General features: G+C 41.6%; 1 protein-coding gene across 1 annotated transcript in view; it reads right to left on the bottom strand.

The window, feature by feature from the left end:
• The window catches only part of ppfibp2b (PPFIA binding protein 2b), a 103,355-nt gene that overhangs the window by 15,573 nt on the left and 64,594 nt on the right, over positions 1-23,188 (bottom strand). The window contains exons 6-14 of the mRNA XM_076886880.1: positions 14,897-15,046; positions 8,005-8,232; positions 7,006-7,098; positions 5,332-5,460; positions 1,708-1,819; positions 1,501-1,533; positions 378-439; positions 208-283; positions 26-108 (exon numbers count right to left, since the gene is read on the bottom strand). Of these exons, the coding sequence (XP_076742995.1) occupies positions 26-108; positions 208-283; positions 378-439; positions 1,501-1,533; positions 1,708-1,819; positions 5,332-5,460; positions 7,006-7,098; positions 8,005-8,232; positions 14,897-15,046 (966 nt within the window). The remainder of the gene's footprint in view (positions 1-25; positions 109-207; positions 284-377; positions 440-1,500; positions 1,534-1,707; positions 1,820-5,331; positions 5,461-7,005; positions 7,099-8,004; positions 8,233-14,896; positions 15,047-23,188) is intronic.

Raw genomic sequence — 23,188 nt, 5'->3', positions numbered from 1 at the left:
ATTTAAAATTTCTTGTGAATCCTACCTCTGATCTGAGGATGTCAGAGTGTGCTTTGTGAGTGATGGCTTTGAGCTTTAAACTGCCGCTCAGCTCCTCTTCACTGCTTCCTGGTAGATAGAAACCAAAACAATTGGCGGCATAGTGACGTTAGAGAGAAAAGACAGGTTTCCAAGCAGAAACTCACAATACAGAAAAAGGAAGCTCACCCTGCGTGAGTGCCATGACCTCCCTCATCTTTCTGTATTGGCTGAGCAGAATGGTAAGCTCCTCTATACGCCGATCCTGTTATCACCAAGGCAGAAATGGTCATTCTCTTTTTATTTAACCTTGTTGTAAATTATATATATTGTAGCAGTGGCAAAAATTATTTCATTACCTTCTCGTCATTTGAAGCCAACAAAGACTCCATCCCCACCTTTAACCTCTGGTATTCCTGGTCTAACAAAGAAGACAAAGAAGTTAAAAAGGATCCTATTGTACCCTCACGCTAGCTAGTTAGATCAGGGCAGCTGATGGGTGCACGAAGCGGTGCTGGTGACAGACACGAGAGCCGTGCAAATAGGACTAATCAAGCAAAACAAATACATGCTGACAGCACAACTGCCCATGCAGCATCACCTGGGACACACGTGGAAACTGAGCATTGTCAACAGCACCATTACCGAGAGAAGAACTAATGAGGCTTGCATCAGTATCAGCCACACAAACACGAGCCGGCACCAGATTTCATTTAACATCCTTTCAAATGCAGAAACTTATCTAAATGGGATTTTTTTTGTTTAATCAAACGACTCAGCTTTGAAATGATATGCATGTCATCGGTGGCTTTAGAGCAGCATTTATAAGGCAACAAGAAAGCAATGAACTGCAATATGACAATGCCAGGAGGAAAAACAAAGCACAAAATGTCAGGATACTGCAACGCTCTCTGGTGACTCCTCCTGCAGGAATCAATAAATTAGTTGCATAGTTTTATCTACTACTTGTCCCACTCTCTTCTGAGATTTTCTTTAGATGACATGTTTATATTATAGTCCTCTCAATGTGCTTGTTATGTTCTATTTACTCAGATTTGAATCTATTTTTTTACATGCCTCACTGTGTGCATTTATCAGCGTGTTTGTGTGGTACTTTTATACTGTACTTTATATTCTATGTGTTCTTCCCAAACCGGAAGGCACTTTGGGTGAACTCCTGTTAAATAAAGATGATTCGATGTGGTATAAGAAGTTTGCACAGGACAGTGGACGCTGCATAGCCTGACACTCTTCTGAGTCTTTTTGATTTGAAAGGATGTACAGGCTCACATCACAGACACACACTGAAGCTTAGCTGTGGTCCACATTCCCGATGAAGAGACTACTTAGCCTCGACATTTAAAGTGTTTCCCTGTTTGGTTTTAAGTTTCACATTTGAGTCATAAATGACCAAAACAGAAAAATCCAGCTGTCCAGGAGGTTGCTTAGAAATTAGCCCCATTAGCAACATAAATGCCTTACATTTGTTAATCAGATGCTTGATATACACCTCCTCTACAGCAGAGGGCAGCAAAGAGTGGAAAAAACACAAGCCAAGTGGAGAACAGAGAAGAGAGGAACTGTTGATTAGATGTTACAGTAATCAGAGTTGACAGACGTGCACATCGCTGCCTCTCACACATATCTGCACTGACAGATTTGATTGGTCAGACTGTCAGCTGAGTGTACCTCTCTCTGCGTTGTCATTGGCGCTGCCGCCTCTGGCCAGCAGCTGGGTCTGTAGGCACACGATCTCAGCATCTTTGGAGGCCAGGAGCTGCTGCAGCTCTGAGATTTCTGCCTGTGGAGGAAGTCAGAGTAGATGTCTGTGAACTGGGTCGATCTTCCAGGTCAGTGGATGTCTGTGAGCTGTAAGTGTGAAGCAACTAAGCAAATCATTTTTCTTAAAAAGGAATCATTTCTAAAAACCAACCAGCCAACTGATGAGCCATCAGAGTAACACATAAAATGAGTTGTGAATTCTGAGATTATTCTATATTATCATCATTATTATTATTATTATTTGGCACTGAGCACCTTCTTTCAAATAAAAACTACACAATGGAAATATAAAACAAGCACTGAAAGCCACATGTAGCCACAAGTTATTTTGGTTTTCTGCTTTAAATCAACCCCACTATTTCACTTTTTTACAATACTTTGTTAAAACAAACTCTACCACAGCTTTCGCCACACGATCTAAGGAACCTGCATCACCACTCAAGCATCTATCCAATGGAAGTATTTCTGGCAAAAAAACACAATTTCTGACACGTACTACAGTCTCCACCCTCAGCTGTTTACTGTAACATGACTGACATTACTGCATTGTAGGGATGGGTATCGAAAACCGGTTCTTGTTGAGAACCGGTTCCCACTGTTTCAATTCCTTGGAATTGTTTGCCATTTTTGCAAACGATTCCCTTATCAATTCCAGTCGCCCCGAATGACGTCACCATGTTCCGGAGCATCATTTACCTGGCAGGAAACACGGCGGCTCAGTCGCTCAAAAGTTTGGTTATACTTTACGAGAACAGATGACAACAGGGCAACTTGCAATACTTGCAAAGTAGATATTTCATTTAAGGGAGGAAACACTACGAATATGCAAAAGCATTTGCTCACAAAACACACGATAACCTTAAATGAATGTCATGTTTTTAATCCCGCTCGACTCGTGAATCTCAACCCAGCAGCAGCGGTAACGTTTGCACGTCCTCTCCCGTTAATGCGGCAGGTAAATAATCAACTAACAGTTCATATTATGTTAGCGCGATCTGCCTTATTACAAACCTGCCATTACTGTGCATTTAGGTGATCATGATGAGAGAGACAGACAGAGTCTGGCTCAGATGCTGGCAGTTGTCGCTGCAGCGGTGTGTGTGTCCGGTAGCGTCTCCTTTCAGGCCGGGATAGACGAATGTCACCGAGCAGTGTCTGAGTTTGTGGTAAAAGGCTTGAACCCATTTGCCACAGCAGATGCCCCGATTTTTGGTAAGTGAATGTGTTTAATTGTAGGCAGGGACATTACTGGATATTCTTGTGTAATTGCTACAGAATAATTTATGTTATACTTTGTTATTGTTACAGAAGAATATTTATTTTATTATTTTGTATTTACAATTTTTTTTTCCTGGGGACTCTGTGACCCCATTGAAGAGCCATAGGCTGGATCTCGTAAGATCTCACTGTTGGGTTTGTAAGGCCATGTTACTCCTAAATTTCTATCTTGTTCAAAGAGAAGATATAAAACAAAGTTCTAAGCTAATCGACCTCTGTGTACTCCTTTTTCTTTTTTAAAGAATCGATAGGAGAATCTATAAAGAATCAAATCGTTAAACAGAATCGAAAATTGAATCGGAATCGTGAAAATCTTATCAATACCCATCCCTACTGCATTGTGCCCAAACAGCTGAAAATGAGGCCAGGACGATGTGCCATAAACTGCACTTGGCTGTGGGAAGACTTCTTAACAAATTTATAGCATAGTACAAAAAGGTTTTGACAGATTGTTTCCTCTGAATAATTGGTTCAGTTTTGTTGAATGACATTCTGATATTTATTTGATCTATCACTAAGCAAATATGTGTGTTTCTGTGCACTGCATTCATACAGTTTACGTAACTTTAGCTTACTAGCATTATCTGATAGCATAGCATGCCACCTTCTCATGCTAATATAGTTCTTTTTGGCTCCAAAAACAACATGGCAATGGTCAAACAAACAAAATTTGAGGTCCAGGAAACAATAGGTGGCATCACTTTCATAATGTCCATCTTTTATATACAGATGGTGTAAAAACTACATTGTTTTTGTAGATTTGGGGCAGAGGACATATTTAAAGCCCCACACAACACAGAACACCCCCACATATGTGCGTTTGTTTTATGTGCATTTGTCCAGGTGAACTTTTGTTCTCCGGCCAGTAGTGACAACTTTCAAGAATAACCATTTCAAGATTATCAATCACGTCCATCTTTTATATACAGTCTACAGCCTAGTGACTAAGAGCTAAGAGCTCAGTCAGACCTCTCATCACTTTAATTGAAGCCAACACAAACGGACAAATTAGGGTACCGATGCTTCCGTGTAGGGAAAATTCAAATACAACAGCAAAAGGGAATGTTAGCATCAAAGGAAGAAACATCTTCTGCAGTATCATTTTTTAAAAGAAACAATAATACTGATATTTTATACATATGCAAGCGTTAAGCCTCTGTCTTATTTTTCAGTATTGACCCTCTAATATAATAAAAACTGCTGTACTTCAGTCTGCCTTCAGTCACATGCAATCCACGTTTTCTTTATCCATTACAACTTTCCTATTCTCAGACATCAGATTAAATGACTAAAGTGCCAAAATAAGAATTAAACAGGAAAACATTTATCTCCAAAAAATCATAAAGTGGACCCTGTTATTTAAGCTATTTGCTTGTGTCTGCTCTGAGGCCTTGACATGTTATGACAACCTAATCTGAGTTAAGATGAAAAGAATAGTAAAAAAAAGTAATCACACATTATGCTAACAAATACAGTGGAGGCAACAGCTGAAGACAACAGGTGTGTGCACAGACTGTATGGTGGCATGCTATAAGTGCAAACTTAACAATGCCTGCAGCTGCTCTGCAATAAAACCCAGAAGCAAAAACCTACAATAGGGTAAGAAGCAGGGGAAGCCAGAGAATAACTCAGAGATGTGCAGGGTTTTGTTACTACCATCAGATCTGTGTTTGTCTCGAAGGCTCCAAATATTACAGAGCATATAAAATAAAATGAAAGGCACCAGCCAGGAAATCTGCTGAAGTGAGACTATGTGGAAGCCATCATTACCGTGTTATATCCTTAGTGCACAATATGAACACAGTAGGGTCGCACAAACACACAAAACTGATAGAATCAAATAAATTCACAAAATCCATGCAAACGCACACTAAAAATCACAACGACGGGAAAGAAAAAGCCACAAGTAAAAGGATGGAATCTACTGGTTTCTGCTTTTAAAAAATACAAACCTTGTCCTTATCAAAACCAGTGTAGGTTTTGATTTATTTATTTATTGTGTAGGTTTCTCTGTCCGGTCCCTTCCTGCTCAAAGGGACAGGACAGAGCTTCACAGCTATCGCAAGACCAACAAAAACAAATGCAACTAAGGAAACTAAGGAAAGAAAAGAAATGAGAAAAAAACACGAGAAGGGGAGGAGCAAGACGAGAAAAGTAGAAAAGAAGAGGCCAAACATAACACTAATCATAGGAAAGAAATCAACACGGGGAGATGACAAGCGGCAAGAGCAGGAGAGGAGGAAGAGGAGGCACCTGTGCGCTGCGCCAGCGCTCCTCCCAATGCTGCTTCTCCAGCTGTGTGTGCTCGACAGTCAGCTTGAGGCTGGACAGCTGGGTCATGAGCGACTGGTAACACACATGGAGAGAGTAAGAGATAGAGAGCTAGAGAGGGAGAGAGGACAGGAAGAGAGTAATGACGGGGAGAGATTTAGGGATGTGAAGAGAAAGGAGGAGCGGAAAAAAGTGAAGAGAGCAAGCCGCAGAGAGGGGTTAGTAGAGAAGAGGAGAGGAGGCGGATAGTGAAGGAGGGAGAGAGGAGGAAGGAAGCACTGTAAGCACAGAGAAACCAATGGCAGTTTGACCTCCTTCAGACAATATCCAACAATATGTTAGAGAGAGACTCTGTCATAACAAAGGAAATGAAGCTGCACGTCTCTGCTGCTGAGAAACACAAATGAGTGAAGCTCTGATTATTTCATCCTGATGAATGAAGGTTAAAGAAATTCACCTGGTGACAGTCTGATCAAATTATCGAACGTTTACGTATAACATCACAGTAACACCAGCTGTTAATTTTATCTTCTGTTACAGTATCCAGCATCCATTCTTGTCTACATCTGCTCTATTTCCTTTTTCATATGTGCAATTATCAGATTAGGAAGTCCGTCCTTTACACAGGTTTGCTGGAGTGACTTCACAGGCCAGTTTCCACATTTTGAAAAGTCTTCTTCCAGTGAGTTTGATGAGAAGTATACACCACACTCACATCTATGATATGAAGTTAGTCAGATTAGTTTAGAGCAATGTTTGGATTCGTTTAATGTAAGTCTGGAAGAAAAGGGGAACAAGCCGCCTGGCTTTGTCCAAAGGAAACCCACCCTAATGAAAACTTCAGAGCTCATTAAGTCCCATTTTTTTATTCATTTTTTATTTATTCTATTGTATTCTACACAAAATAACTCTCGAAAAAAAAGCAAGAGCTGCATTTTATTAAAAATAGTGGAAAAACACAACAAATCTCAAAACTATATATGCGCTCCTTACAATTTCACATCAATAATGCAATTTAACTTAAATTTAAGAAACGCCAAGAAAATACCAGATGGAAGATCTCAGAGACTAATGAGCTCAATTAGTGATGTTGTTGGATATTAAAAAAAACATCTTAAAGAGGCCGAGCTGTTCAGAAGAAAAACTCGGAAGGGACTAACTGCTCCGTGAAAAACTATGTGGGCAAAGAGTTCAACAATTTAAGGGTAAAAGCTTCATAAAATAACAAAAGATTAGAGAAGTTCAAAGTATTGGGGCATTGCATCATAACATTTAAAGATCCAGAGATTCTGGAGACACCTCTAGACCAAGTACCAAGGCTAAAAACCAATGAAACGCTGCAATTTTGGGGCCCTACGACAAGTGAAATGGACATCTGTGAAGACACCACTAATACTAAATGATGTTTACAGATTTTGGAGTAACATTGAAAGAACTTCTTTCGCACAGAAGACAATGCCAAACCACAATTTACATGTTTTCCAGCAGTAGTGAAACACATTTTTAAGTCTTCATATTCAAAAATATAATAAGATTTCTCAGTTTCAACATTTGATATGCTTTTTGTATATGTTACACAGCATCCCAGCTTCTACAAACAGATTTTAAGTGCATGTAAAATGCATTTTACACTGCTCTGTGTGCTTTAGCGAGTACCTTGGTGGCTCTTAATTTCCTCTCATACTGGCTCTTCTCTCCCTCCAACTCATCCACTTTGCTCTTCAGCTGCTTAACTTCTTGTTGCAAATCCTGCAGAAAAGCCAAACCATAGCATTCTTCAGTTAGCCAGACCACTTTACATACATGTGCACAATTACGAAACTTTTCTGATGTTTCAAGCAATTCTCAAAAAAAAGTTATACATTTCATCTACATGTCACAATCGGCACGAGGTTCATCTACATGAGTGGGCACGCATGCCAGCATATAAATGGGAGGGTATTCAAACACCAGGTTCACATTCAGTGCAGTTATAAAGGTCCCCGGGGCCAGACAGTGGTTAATAAAGGGAACAAGATCCTCCTGAAACAGACACCACAACGTGCAGTTAACAACCAGGAAACCCAGAACACTACTGAAAGCCTTCCGGGTCGCACATCTGCCAGCTGCGCACTGCCACCATCTGGGGGAAACTTTGGACAGCAGGGTTATAGGGACCGTAACATGACCCATCCACCTGGTCAGTGTATTAGGAAGCTGACAGATGTAAACTTTGTTAGTGGAGGAATCACTGTCATGCAAGGAAACCACATCGAATCTAATACAAAACACAATTCTGGTCCTAAAGGCAAGCTTGAAAGGATTTATAGAGACAACATCCTGATCGGTGCTGAAATACATTCCAAATGTTTCAAATACTTGAGGAGTTCACTCTACGTCATACTGCTGGAAGACTTTTTAGGTAAATAACTCCTCAAATGTATGGAAGCATTTAGAAAACCCAATCGAAAGCCTCAATCACTGCAAGAACCAGAGCAGAGTGTGACCCCAACATCCTGCAGTACACATACAGACACTACAAGAGAGGTTGTTAGCTTGATTCTGTGGAATATTCCAAATACCGGGTGGTGTGTGGACTGGTTAAAAGGGAAGAAGAGAAGAGAAGAAATGATGGGGAAGGAGGGTAAGATGAGTTCATCCATCAAGTCTCCCTACGTGAACAGTCTTTCCTCCATTGTGCTGCCGGGCATCAGAGCCAGACAGGCTCAGGTCCAAGCCGACCAACCCAACTTGAGGGCTGTAGCCCTGGGCTTGGCCGTCTCTTGGCTCCCCCTGCTGGGCCTCCTTCTCCTCCAGGGCCCGTTTCTCCTGAATGCGAGTGCTGATCTCCTCCTGAAACCTGCACATCTGCTCCTGGAGCTCACTGATGAGATTTACCACACACTGGGAGGGTTGGAAGACAAATGAAGGGTGGCAGAAGAGGTGAAATGGTGAGATGAGGAGAAGAAAAGAGGAATAAATGAAAGTCAGTTGAGAGGAGGAGAGGAGAATAAAACATGAACTTATTTGTTAATCAGTCAGTACAGGGAAAATGGTTGATGCCACATCTGGATCACTGTTGGCCATTTGTAGTAGAAACTCAGAAAACACATAAAAATCTTGTGAAACACACAAAGCACAAAGATTTACACAAACACTTGAAGCGGAAGAAAGAAATGCTTAAATTCAACTGGAGAAAATGTTAGAATCCTAGAAAAGAAGGAGCATTACACCTCAGCACATTGACAAACAACTGAAAACACAAGAGTAACTTTTACTCCTTTAAAAACTTTTGCATTATGCAATGCCCTCCTCTTGTATTAGTGCTGTAACGGTGAGATTGTGGGAGACAGATGCAGGCAAGGCATCATGCCTCACCGTCTTACATTGTTGAAATAGTGTGAAAAACAGATCTGTGCTCATCTACAGCGCGAGTGTTTCTGCGCCACCTCCCTGCTGGCTCAATGTGACCACTGACAGGAAAGGAGCGACCACTTTATTCTTAAGGTTAGTCTGGGGTCAGAGGAAAAAGCAGGAAGTCTAGTGGAGTTTGGAGAGCAGCGGTGAGCAGACAAACACCTCCTGACAGCCAGAATTAGAGTGGGGTGGTTAAGAATGGGTTGTATTGTTTGGGCGAACTGTGCTCCAACTGAGTGGATGAATCATTGTGTCCAATTAAATCAAGACAGTGGTCACAAATCACTAATTTGTCTCAGAGGGTTTTCCCAGTCGAACCAGCTTTTGTACAGGAATTAAAGATCGAAAGGTCAAACACAACACGCCCCGTTGTGATACGACCACGACACTTTAGGCGTTCCAAAAGCCCTCAACCAACAAGTCTGTCATGCTGATGCACTTAGTGATTTTGCATTGTACTGGCTGTTAAGCTAATGTCGAGCGTATCCACTGAGGACAGATCAGGGCTAACATCTGTCTTCTGCTGACATTAGAATAGTTTCCATGGCAACTTCTGATGTTGCACAATATAAGTATGATACCATATTGTAAATATAAAAAATGGCAATAGGAACAAGCTGCCAAGATTTCAGTCTCTGTCATTGTGCTTCGTGGCCTATTTTACATTTTACATGAAAAGCAGCTCAGCAGGCAGGGCTGTTTTAAACTACATAAAATCCACATTTCAGGCATCTAAAGCATAATTTTGTATAAGTAATAACCCCATCTGGCGCACCAGGGTTATTATATCATGCCTGAGCTCCAGCCAAGTCTAGTCGCATGGGAAACAGAGCCGTAACCCAGAATTTAGACCAATAAAACAGAACAAGACAGGATGTAAAGACAGGAAAAAAACAGAGCGTACAATAAAGAAGAGACATGAAGGTGCACAGAGCAAAGTCTCTAACTGTTCTTTTTGTTCACACACATTAAATGTTGAGCAAACTGTTGGTCTAAGAAAATGTCACAGCTCAGGGGAATCTTGTTCCTGAAAAGTGGTTGCTTTAGTACTTAAAGGTGTTCGTGAGACGGCAGCGAGCCTGTGTGTGGTGTTGGTGTGGTTTCCTGAGGTGAAAGTGTTTGGCCCCGAGGAATGCTCAGAGTGGATGCTTGCCATTCCTCCTGACAGCCTACCGGAGCCTCGCAGCTGTTACTAACCACACACACAGACACACGCACAGACACACACATCCTGACTTTACTGACAAAAATGCAGCCCCATCATAACGTAAACAAAGCAAAGCACCTCAGCTGCACACCGGACATGTTGGATTCTGGTGAGTACGTATGTGCATCTCAATACTGAATCAATACTAAACCAAGACAGCACCAACTTATAAAAACGGCTCATTGACAGGACTGATGTTAGATTTATGTGGTGGAGCCTCAAGCTGAGAGAATAGGCCTCATGATCCCTGAAGCAGCCTGAAAAACAGACTAGATAAAGTGAATAAGTGCCGCCCAATTCCTGTTGAAGTTTGTGCTGCTTTTTTACATTTTTTGCAATATAACCTATTAAAAAAGGACTGCTTGATAATATCCTGCACTATTTTGTTTAATCTGCCTGTTAGATTTAATGACTCATTAACTGAAGGTGCCGAAATGCTGTTCCGGATTGTTCCAGCTCATTGGCTACATGAACTCATGCATGTAACCTAAATGGATTTTTTGGATACATTTCAGCACCAAAACTACTGTGTTAGGTACAGGCATGATGCCTTGGGTTAACAGTAGCCACATGCTAGAAAGTGACAAGATTGCATGTAAAAGATGGGAACATGCTGCAAATATATTTCTAGGAGCACACAAACGGATTTACTAACATCTGCGATATGCAGGTTACTGCTAATTGCACCAGTATTTAATGCTGAAAACAGGTATTGCATTTTTTGTGCTGGATATTAAAATGAACTGACCACCCGTGCTAAGCAAACAGTGCAACTTTTGTAAATCACTATTTTAAACCAACATTTTAAACATCAATTTAACAGTAGTGTGAGACAAAGTGGTGCAGCTAGCATGACGTGAGTAGAAAGTGCCAAGATGTTGGCACTTTCTACTCAAACCAAGGGTTTGCAGGCAGTTTTCTTATGAAATAAGGATCATGTCAGGTACACTAAACTCAGGTTCACTGTACCTGAAATGGTATCTGAAATACTGGACAGCTCCCAGGATTTATTGACAGAATGTGGCTTCCTGACTGAATAAAAAAGTTTTCTGCTAAGACAAATGTTCTTCTTGTTATTGAGTGAATGTGAGCTTTGCACAAGAAGCAAAGTCAGCTCACACTTGGTTTTCTCATAGAATCCGACATCGCTGGCAGTCACGTCCTGCAGGATTTGCAGTGTGGCTATCATGCACGTTCAGTTAATGTGCACCTTACAGGTCAGAAAACACTTTTTGTACATCAGCCGTCTGTTCCTTCTTTTTTCTCTGTCCTCTCTCTTTTCATCTGTTCCCTTCACTATCTCCTCCCCTCTGTCTGCTTCCGCTGATGCTTATCACACTCCATCCATGTGCGGTTGCAGAGTATGGGCCCCTGCATGTCAAAAATGCTGTATCGTGTTTATTCTATCAGAGCACGGCCCTGGATGGCTTGTGATAGCTTTACACACAGACACACACACAACGAAACCACATGAGCAGCCTTAGTATCCGTTTGTGCCAGTGGGAAGCAGCTGGGTGTCACAATGAACAAAGTCCACACAAAGAAACTAGTGAAGACAAGCAAAGGCTGCTCAGCCGGACTTGGTTGGAATGCGTGTATGTGTGCATCGTTATTGTGCGTTCTGTCAGTGAGGGAAACAGCGTCCTAATGTAACTCTCACCTTCACCGAGGCCCAAACCTGTTGCTGAGCTGAGCAGTCGTTTTCACCTACAATCATTGGCCACTTCATTGGGTACACCTGTTCAAGTGCTTGCTAATCAAAATAGCTAATCAGTAAATCAAATGGCACCAACTCAATGGATTTAGGCATGCATGCATAGTCAAGATGACCTGCTGAAGTTAAAACTGAGGACCTACATGGTTGTTGGTGTATTTCAGTGGGTGCTGATCTACTGGGATTTTTCTGCATAACCATCTCTACGGTTTACAGAGAATGGTCCAAAACAGCGGTCCCCAACCTTTTTTTGCTCCACGGACCGGTTTATGCCCGACAATATTTTTACGGACCGGCCTTTAAGGTGTCGCGGATAAATACAACAAAATAAAAGAAGTTTTAAGAAAAGAAGATTTATTCATAACACGTGAAAAGACCCAGGAAAACAGAGTTAACGATAAAAACGATAACAAAATGACGCTGAAAACCGATAAAAACCCTGAAAACCATACATTTCACACCTGAGCCTCAACTCTCGCGGCCCGGTACCAAACGACTCACGGACCGGTACCGGTCCGAGGCCCGGGGGTTGGGGACCGCTGGTCCAAAAAACTGAAGATACCCAGTGAGTGACAGTTATCTGTGAGAAAAAAACCTTGTTGACGCAAGAGGTCAGACATGAGCAGCTGCTTTGAGATTATGAGAAGGCAACAGTAACTTGAATGACCATTCCTCACAACCAAGGTTTAAGATCACCTCTCAACATGTCAAAGCTTGAAGCAGAGGAACTACAGCAGCAGAGGACTACACCAGGTTTCACACCTGTCAGCTAGAAAAAGAAAACCGAGGCTACAGTTTAAATGGGCTCACCGAAATTGGAGAGGATTGGAAAAATGCTGCCTGGTCTGATGAGTTTTCTGCCGCAGCATTCCTGGTTAGATCAGAATGTGGTGTGAATGGCATTAAAGCTCCAGCCTGGCTTGCATCAACAGTTCAGGCTGTTGGTGGTGTAAAAGTGTTGGGGGATATTTTAATGACGCACTATGACACACTCACTTAAATGCCATCGCCTACCTGAGTACTGTTGGTGACCAAGTCCATCCCTATATAACCACAGTGTACTCATATTCTAATGGCTGCTTCCAGCGGGATAATGTGCCATGACACAGATTGTATTAAAATGGTTTCTTGAACATGACAATGAGCTCACAATACTTAAATGGAGGGTGTTCACTTTTCTGTAAAAGTCATGACGGCCATACTAGAATTATTGATTTCTTGACTTCACAAGGTGGAAGGGCTTTAGGTGCACCAGGTATTAGTGAGGCTCGTGAGTTTCAGGTGTTTTTTCACAGTTTCAGTTAATTATTTCTAAAGTCTCCGATCAAAAACAAAAACTGTTCCGCTGACTCTTTGCAGGATGTGAGCAGGGTGGTGCTTAAACTACTGTTTGATGTGTTCTGGCTTGTTTCAGAGCCTCACCAGTGAAGTTTGTACCCCATCCAGACACATTTCATCATTACCTTTGCCAGTCAAGTTGGCCAGAGGGTGGGCATGTTTTCACCATCTGCCTGGTTATTATCTGGGTGACAGATATTTCAGGATCGCAGGACAGATTCTTCATTTGGCCTCTACGATTTCCATTTAAATGTGGGACAAAAACTGTGGGAAAATCCTGCTCGTGTGACTTTTTCACTGGTTTAGTGGGTAAACCAAACCTGAAAAACAACAAAAGTAACAGCAGGCTGCTGCTGTGGAAACGAGAGTCAACATGAGAGTTTCTAGAGAAAGCTGTAACGGTTTTTCCTTTTTGTTACACATGGCTTAAAGACAAACCGCTATACAAGCGTAAAAAGTTTAACCGTTACCATGAAACTTCAGCAACCGAAAGGATTTTTTTTAGAAAGATAGCAAGAGGTCTGTAAGTAAATCTTTGAATAAGAAAATTATGAAATCTGTACTAATTTGCATAAATTTCCAACAGACAAGTGTACAAGGTTTCATGTACAGACTGTGCCTTGTGTGAAATAGCCGTTGCCTATACAATAATGTACTTACAACTCTGAGGCTGATAAGAGCCCTGTGAATAGACCCGGTTAGCATCAAACACACATTCCACCAATCACACTCCTCTTTAGCGGGATCGTCTGCCACCAGCCGACAGGTGAGGTCTCACAGACAGGAGACGGGAGGAATCAGCGCCTCATAGTTTAATCCACACATTAACATTTGTTTTCCTTCTTTATAAAAAGCTTGGATGAGAGAGTATAACTTGTGAGAACAAGCACAGACGCAGAAACCAAAGTTGCAGAAAGAGTTAAAAAGCAGACATGTAGTTACTGTTATATCTGTAAGCCAAAATATTGCAAATACATATTATACAATAACATAATAATCCCCCCTCCCCCCAATCTGTGCCTTTCTACTGTGACAGCAGTAGCCCCTGGTGAATGTGCATGTTCCCTCCTGGCTTTGAGACAAAAAACACAATAAAACCAGACAAACAGCTTCCATACATCCTTAGACAGCATGTCTGAACTCCCCAATCCTGTGGTACTGCTCGTACCACAGGATGCGTGTCCCTAAATAACCCCTCATGGAACATACGGAATAAAGATTATTAAGCTTTATTTGAAAAACAGTGGTAAAAACAATTGTGTTGTCTATTGATGTGCATTTTGAAGGTGATTTCATTCAAACCAAGCGGTGGCTGCAGACCTGATCATACCAGCGATGATGTTTTTGTTCCACTGGTTGCTCTTTGCAGCTGATAAATAGCCCAAACTAGCAGAAATGTAGTGAAGGATCACCCAGGCAAACACAGCTGAACAGTTAATGACAGTTGTGATTATTCAAGACGCTAATATCACATATTCTGATGTTGCATTACAGAGTTTTAGAGTTGGGCAAGATGAAAAGTATGAGACAGTTGGTATCTGGCCTTTCCACCTAATGAAGTACCTGAAAATCAATGTGTATAATCAAAGTACCAATAACTGTTTAATACCAACAAGTAAGTTAAAATAATACTCTTAATCTGTGCCCTAAAATTAGATAATGGTTTATTTCCCAACCATAAACAGGATTAACTGTGCAAAGTAAAATGTTCATCCTCCTGTTATTTAACTCTACAATACATCAATATGTACACAGAAGGGAAAACTTCCACTCAGGCAAGTGTGGCAGGGATCTTGGCTTATAGCCCATTAAACACAGACATCATACAAGTTTTCCATTTCTAGATCAAAGACTTGAATGTGTTTGAAAACATGTTTGTTGACTTTCCGTACCTCAGCTTTGTTCTGCTTTGTGTCTGTCGAATCCTGCGGGTGTGAGTTGGTTTGCGTCTCCTCCATGCTGACCAGCTTCAGTTTGAGAAAGGACACCTGATCCATCAGATCCAGCTTCTGAGTTTCTAGCGAGGTCCTGCTCATCAGCTCCTGGGAGAATCACATGTGCACCATCTAAGTCAGATGCATGGGAAGCAAACACGCAACTTACTCAAGCTAGAGCAACGCAGCTTTTGGAGATCGGTGTTGTGAGACTAAGCAGGCTACTCCACTCAGCGTATTATTGTTCCCACACTAACAGAGCAGAGCGGTTGGGGCCCAGACCCCACAAAGCTAAATATATACACACACACAAGCGTGCTAGAGACTCTATTAATATATGCCTTCTTTGGTATGAGAGAGAGTAAAAGAAAGAGCATCTAAAAAAGAGAGAGAACGAAAAAAAGCACTCTACTGGACATGAAGGAACGTTTTTCTGACTCATACAAAACTCTGTTGCTTTCAATTCCTCATCTAAACTCCTTTAAATTGCACTTCCTCCTTTCTAAACTCAAACTACAGTTGACCTGGATTGCTGATTAAGCCTTTAACGTCCATCTTCTTGCTCCATACTTGTTTAGTATGAAACATTTAGAAAGAAATGGGAAGAAAAAACACCCCCAAACAGACCAAATATGAACTTACCAGCTTTTTGTGCACCAATTTAAAAAGCTTAATAAGGAAAAACAAAATTGGGACACGTGTAAAAACTAGGACTGCCAACTCAAGTGTGACCCCCACTCATGATAATATAACAATAACTGTGGAAAAAAAATTACAACTTTATATGATTCCAGGAGGTTTGGTTCTGGGGCAATGGTGTCGAATGGCGGTGGCTAAAGCTGCCATATCCCTGTTACTTTTAACTTTGCTAAACAGGACAAATGTCGTTGATATATGCAGGACTCAGCTTGTCCAGTTAAAGCAGAGCACTCGATTAGACCAGCTACGCCCTGTAGTCACACATGTGCGAGTCAAAACGCACAGTTGGGTATTTAACCGAGCAGTTAGCGTTAGCTCAGAGCGCTGTGAAGGCAAAGAGGAGTGGGAGCTTTAGAAAGAGCACAAACAAATCTGAAAATGAACTAACTGAATGAAGGCTCGCAAAAGTTCACCTCTTTCTAGTCCAGTCCTTCAGTCAGAAAAGCAACAAAAGCCAAGTGAGTGAGTCAGTGTAACGTAACCGCTTTGTTATGGGAAGTGATTTTCCCGTAGAAGTTGCCGCTTTGACAGAAATGTTTTTGCTGTAAGAGGTAGTCATATTTTCTTTAGTCACAGTCAGCAGTAGGTACTGAAAGTCTTTTACTGAGAAAGCAGAGAGCTGTGATGAAGTGCAAACTGGGGGTTGGCTGTAAACATACATTTTCTGCTGTTTAATAGTTTTTAATGTATCACACTCTTGTTTTAAATCTCTCGTAGAGACATCGGATAGGCAGACTTTCTCAATGCCTCCAAATCGAGCTACTTTTATGTTGTCACTTGTGTTTCATGAGCCTTTGATTATTTTTGTGTGCTTTTACTGTACTTGTTTGTAATTCTTCATTTTCTTTGTTCTGCTTTTAACTGTCTTGTGCTCTCCCTCCCAGTTTTCTGTAACCTTTAAATGTTTCTCAAACGTTTTATTACGATTTGTTTTACCGTGACTATCTTGTCTTGTGAAGCATCTTGTAGCCTTATAGTTGAGCTATATAAACGTATTATTAATGCAAAACTTTTTTGAGATGGTTTTGGAGCAGAACAACAATCAGAATCATTTTTTGCTTCTCTATTTTTTCATTTGTGTGTGCACATTTTCAAAATGCCAAATGAATCAAATTCAATAAAAAAGATGCTGGGATTTTTTTAGAATTATAGCCACACACTTCTCACATGAGCCTATTTTAAATAACATATATTTAAGACAGAAATTCAATGACTTGTGAGCGGTCAAATAAAGTAGATTACTGTCCATTAAATGTCAGACAAGGAATTTCTTTCTAAACGGAAACATCACACAGTAAACAAACTGTGTCAACACCACAGCCACACAAATGAACAACTAAACCCCATAATCACTCCAGCTCAGCAGCCACACACACACACACACACACACACACACACACACACACACACACACACACACACACACACACACACACACACACACACACAGATATTTAGAAAATCTCTTTCGTTATGGCAGCTGACTGTCAGTTTGCAATCTAACACCAGTGTCACTTACAGAGGGATAAGCCGCAATATTTAGAGGTAATTCATCCACACGCTGTGGTCATGGCCCACGGCTCAGCTGCCTGACATTTGCTTTCCTTTAATAATGAGGCCGTGCCGTGCATGTGACTAATTATCATATGCACCACAGAATTTATAGATCCCTTTAAAGAGGCTGTGCTCATCTCCAGAGTTAAATATGGCACGACTAGACAGGAGAACTTGAAGTATATACTATCTAACGTCTTGATGCATTCTCAATCATCCAGGAAAGTAAATCTCCAAAAAGTTGATTCTGTTCATCTGGACGTAGCGTTTTGTGGGAGAAATGTTTCGTCACTCATCCAAGTGACTTCTTCAGTCTCAGCTGACTGCAGGTTTCCCCAAATCTTATAAACAGGACATTTGCATAATGACTGAAACCAGCCCACTGAAGGTAGAATGGGCTGGGAGGTCAGTTCCTTAATCTTAACCTCATACCACAGGCTATACCCAGGGGAATCTACACCAAGCCTGTATGGTTTACCAAAAATACATAAACAGGGTGCACCTTTAAGACCGATTGTCTGCATGATCAACTCTGTCACCTATAACATCTCCAAGTTTCTGGCTTCGATCCTCAACCCGCTGGTGGGCAGCTCTGAACACCACATCCAGAACACCCTGGATTTTGTTGAGAAGGTGAGAGATGTCATTATGGAGGCAGATGAAACCATGGTCTCGTACGACGTTACATCTCTCTTCACTTGCATCCCAGTCACGAAAGCGTTGGAGGTAGTCCGTAAGAGATTAGGATGACCCCAACCTCAGCAACAGGACCACTCTCAGCATCGACCAAGTGTGTTTGAACTGTGTCTTCATTCCACCTACTTCACATACAAGGGTCAGTTCTACAGGCAGAAACATGGGTGTGCCATGGGCTCCCCAGTTTCACCCATCGTGGCCAATTTGTACATGGAAGAAGAAGCAGAAGAACTGCACATCAAGAAGGCCTTGAGTAAATGTGGTTATCCCAGCTGGACTTTTGTCAAAGTGGGAAAGGCACCTAAAGAAAGCTCCAGCCGATCCAGGAGAGAAGGACAACCGCTGCCCAAGTGAAAACCTGTAGTGATCCCATATGTGTCAGGAGTATCGGAGCAGTTGAGACGCATTTTTTCTAAACACCGGGTCTCTGTGGCTTTTAAACCCCAAAACACGCTGCGCCAAAAACTGGTCCACCCCAAGGATCGGCTCCCCCGACACAAACAGAGTAACATAGTGTACGCTGTTAAGTGCCAGGAGGATTCCTGGGATTTATACATCGGGGAAACCAAACAACCTCTGGCGAAGCGGATGGCACAACACAGAAGAGCCACCTCGTCAGGCCAGGACTCTGCAGTCTGTTTACACCTACAGGCCAGTGGACACTCTTTCAAGGATGAGGATGTACACATCCTGGACAGGGAGGAACGCTGGTTTGAGGGCGGAGTCAAGGAGGCCATTTACGTGAAAAGGGAAAGACCATCTCTGAATCGAGGAGGGGGCCTAAGGGTACATCTGTCACCATCTTACATGCTGTGATTGCAGCCATTCCCCAACTCTCTGTGAATGGTACTCATGGCCATTGATCAGTGGGTTTTGGTCAGTGGTTGTTGATCAATGGTTATGAGAATTTGCATAATTAAGATTAAGGAACTGACCTCCCAGCCCATTGTTCCTTCAGTGGGCTGGTTTCAGTCATGCAAATGTCCTGTTTATAAGATTTGGGGAAACCTGCAGTCAGCTGAGACTGAAGAAGTCACTTGGATGAGTGACGAAACATTTCTCCCACAAAACGCTACGTCCAGATGAACAGAATCAACTTTTTGGAGATTTACTATCTATTTGTTTAAAAATTAAACACTCAATAAAATCGCAGAAGTAGAAGTTTGGTACTGTTTTTGCCTGTGAACTTACCTTTACATCGCTCACTATGTTCTGAAAACAAATCCCATGCTGTTCTATTCTCTCGGTGTAACTAGCATGCTGCCCTATTATATGTTACAGTAGGCTCTGGTGCATAGGTAATCTTCTTATATATTTACCCCGTCATTTTATGTCATGTCATAAGTAGTCATCTACTCTCAGCCCCTTTCAAATATGCACTGCTTCTGATTTTAACACGTCAGTTTTAGGTCTGTTTGAGCACCTTTGCTTGCTCCCCTGTAAAAAGTTACATCAGGCACTTTAAACCTAGCAACAGTTCATTTTTTATGTTTTTCCGCTATGTGTTGACATGCCAAAAGGTTATGGAGATATGAGTTCTTCACTTCAGGCAGGTGAGCTTTTTTGACTCAGACGTGACCATATTTGGACGAGAATGTTGAGATCTAAGTTATAAGCTAAGGCTTGCAAGCTCTGGTTTTCATGTTGCATCTATAAAATGTAGAGGTGCAAAATCAAGATACATAAAAATATCCTCATTTCACTCACCAAAAGGCAAAGCACAGATTCACTGGGCATTCTGTGTGACATGGTCCCAAATGACAGAAAAAGATTGCCAACACAGTGGAAAGGCTCAGTTCAGTGACTACAGTTAGCTGAAATGAGGCCTGACCAAAATCAGCTATGACTCTTCATGCTGGCATAGTTGTTAATCCAAGCAGTCGGCTGTTTAGGCTAACCTTAAATCTACCCAAATGTTAACACATTCATCTTTCACATGAAAGATCCCCGGCTCAACACCCAGAGGAGACACTAACTAAACCTCAAAGGGGGTGACAATCTAATGCACTCCTGGTCCCGATCCAAAGCCCAGATAAATGGGATGGTTGCGTCAAGAGGAGTGTCCTGTGTAAAATCTGCTCTGGTTTAAAAATCTGGACACAGCCACTACAGCAACCCCTTGGGAAATATGGAAGCAGCTAATGTCCTCAGACATGCAACTGGACGTTGACGCAGCCTGCACTGGCATAAATGCTGGCATGGCTTCAGCTTTGAGTAGGTTCAAGGCTCTGCTTAGATTCACCACAGAAAGAAAACTCAAGCGTGACCTTTAGAGCCAACCTCAAGTGCCAACAGCAATTTTGGCACTTTCAGGATCCTCAGCCTCAGTGGTTCTCATTTGATTCAAGCCATTCCCATAACTGTAGGTAGGATGTGGCAATCATCATCATTTGCAAGTTGCAACATTTTATTATTTTATTATTATATTATTGATATTTCTCAATCTCTGGATGCCAAATCACGGACTGTTTTAGAGACCTCCGCCTTTTTGTTTTGGCCAAAAACGCAGAAAATAAAGAAACATCAGCCAGAGAGTGCATGGAAACCAAAAATACTGGGAAATTGCTGGGCTGTTGATATTTTTTGGATAATAATGAAGACAGTGAATGACGTCTGCTGTTGAGTCAATTACATTTTTAATGAACATGGCAAAATATTAAAACATAATGGCCCATGAATGTTTATGCGCGTTATACTTGTCTTGTATGTTGTTTAGGATACTGTGTAACTACAACAGTGTAAGCCGTGTAGACAGAAATGTCTCAGTACAGTAATTTTTATGTCTAAATAAAGGCACTGTAGGACATGTAGTCACAGTATGACTACATGTGTGGGTGGATATCCTCCAGCATGAGAACTCTGCACCCTGTGGTGTGTGTGTGTGCCCTGAGGGCTATTTCTTATTAGATTAGTTGTGGTTCCCACAGCAAACAGCAGCCCTGCAGCGCTGAAACATAATGCTGCATGGCTGGATAAACTCTTGTTCGCCTGTCGCTTGTCTCTCTCGCTCACACACAGACACACAACTTGTTTGTGTTTGCTCATGTGAATACTATCCTGTGAATACACTACACAGAATCAGACGTACAGCATCCATCTCCACGCCCAGCTGACGTCTGTTAACGGAGGCGCTCATGTTTGCAATGTGCTGCCGTGTGAAGTCCCTTAATTTCAGGCGTTTTCAGGTGTCCTTCTACCCCTGTACAACTTTTTGTTTTTCGGCTTCATGCTGACTGTCCACTTGAAGGTGCTGCACTTCACTTTTTCCCATTTTCTGGGAATAATCTAAGCTTCAAACATCTGTGGAGAGTTCTTAAGTCAGGGGTGTCCAACTCCAGGCCTCAAGGGCCAGTGTCCTACAGGTTTTAGGTATCATCCTGGGTCAACACACCTGAATCGAATGATTAGTTCATTACCAGTCACTTCAAGACATGTTGAGGAGGTCATTTAACCATTTAGATGAGCTGTACTGGATCAAGGACACATCTAAAACCTGCAGGACACCGGGCATGGAGTTGGACACCCCTGCCTTAGCCTCCTAAGACCTGAACTCTTCCACAGCATGCATTTTTAATTTCTCTTTGATATTTGGGCATATTGGGGCCCGATGAATGTAAAAACAAAGAATTACCAGATTTTTTTTACCTTACTTTTGTTTTTAAGAAAAATAAGAGCCACGTATTAGGATATTCGTTTAAAATTTTGAAAGAACAGTAGCAGTATAATGTCCTCGTAAGTGGATATCAGGCCCTTGTAGAGCAAAATTGAGTATTTTGGTCTAAATAACCCAAAATGTCCTAGGAGGTAAAGTCAACTAACTTAGCATCCAACAATCCGGAGCTTTGCTGATATTTTGTTTTGCAAAATCTTCATTTTGTTTTTTTCCCCCACTTTTGCTAATGAAAGCATTAAAATATAAATGTGATTTTATGTGAAAACATAAACCCGCAGAAATCAGAAGATGAATTTATCGTGTGTCACAACCTCGGTATGATCCAAACCAGTGTACTCATACTTGTGTATTAGACACTGCAGAAGCAGACGTGTTTGCCACCTTTTAAATCCTTCAAACATGCCCTGTAATTATGCACGGAGAAGATTTAAGAGGTACATAACTGATAATAAAATACAACAGACACAACAGACGAGATAGAAACTGAAAACACCGGTCCACAGTTATCTTTCTCCTCACTCAGCCCTCATCTCTGCAAACCAAACATCTCATATCAGATTAACTATTTGAGCAGCGGTCGTAAACTGTAAAAGGGAACCACTCGCAGCTACTAACAAACAACCACAAACCAGGACGACAGCTGCAGATCAGTGCAGCTAAAACCAGGAAACACCACAAACGTCAAGTCACAAACCAAAAAGAAGATCAGTAGCAGCAGAGGTTTTTTTTTAAAAAAAGAGAGAGAGATGTTTTATTCCTCCTGTGTTTTTACCTAAAACTGGTTTGATCACTTGAAAAAACATCAACAGCAATAACTAATAGATAACAAAGGGTGGCTGGATGAGGGAGAAAAACGTCATGGCCGCGGTGGGGTATTTATTTGGGGGCTGTGGCCTTTTTATCCTCTGTGCCGACAGCGAGGAGGACAAAGAGCCTGTTGAGGAGTCTAAACAGAAGCCTGATTCTGTGATGCACAGAGCTGCAGGCTTGTTGTGTCCAGCTTGGCAGAGCTCACGAGCTTGCCTCACTGGTGACGACAACCAAAACAACTGAAACGACTAGAAGACTCTGCTTCAGAATTATGACCTACTGTGGGCAGCAGTAGAGAAATCCAAAGACTGGCCGGCTGAATAAACTTTCCATTTACTGCACTTTGCTCTACAATTATTGTCCAGCAGTGCCTTAAAGTGCTAAGTGCTTAGGAGCGCATACTAATGGGATTTTCAGTAAGGACAGACGTTGATGCACATGAGATAGTATTTACTTGTTTCCTGATACTGAAGACAACAAAACTATAAAACAATACAGATTCAACTGTTGCCTCTGTTCGCCTTGCACACATTTTGCAACATGTGACTGAGATCTTCACGCAGGATTAATATAGTCTGTATTTGACATTAATTTTCATATTCAAAAAACCCCAAAGGCTTGATGCTTTGACAATTCTTTTCAGTTAAGGACAAAGTATGTACATATAGAGAGATAGATTATATAGAAGTTATATGAAAATTGCTTTGATGTTAAAAATAAATCTTTGATAACTCATAGGCCACATTGTACCGACACAAAGGCTTTGATCAATTCAAAGTGTATTCTTCTTTTTATTCGCTTGCTCTTAGTCCAGTTTA

Source organism: Maylandia zebra, linkage group LG7, assembly GCF_041146795.1.
Source record: "Maylandia zebra isolate NMK-2024a linkage group LG7, Mzebra_GT3a, whole genome shotgun sequence".
NCBI classification, from domain to species: Eukaryota; Metazoa; Chordata; class Actinopteri; order Cichliformes; family Cichlidae; genus Maylandia; species Maylandia zebra.
The sequence above is the reverse complement of the archived record's forward strand: the minus strand, read 5'-3'. Positions and strand labels throughout refer to the sequence as shown.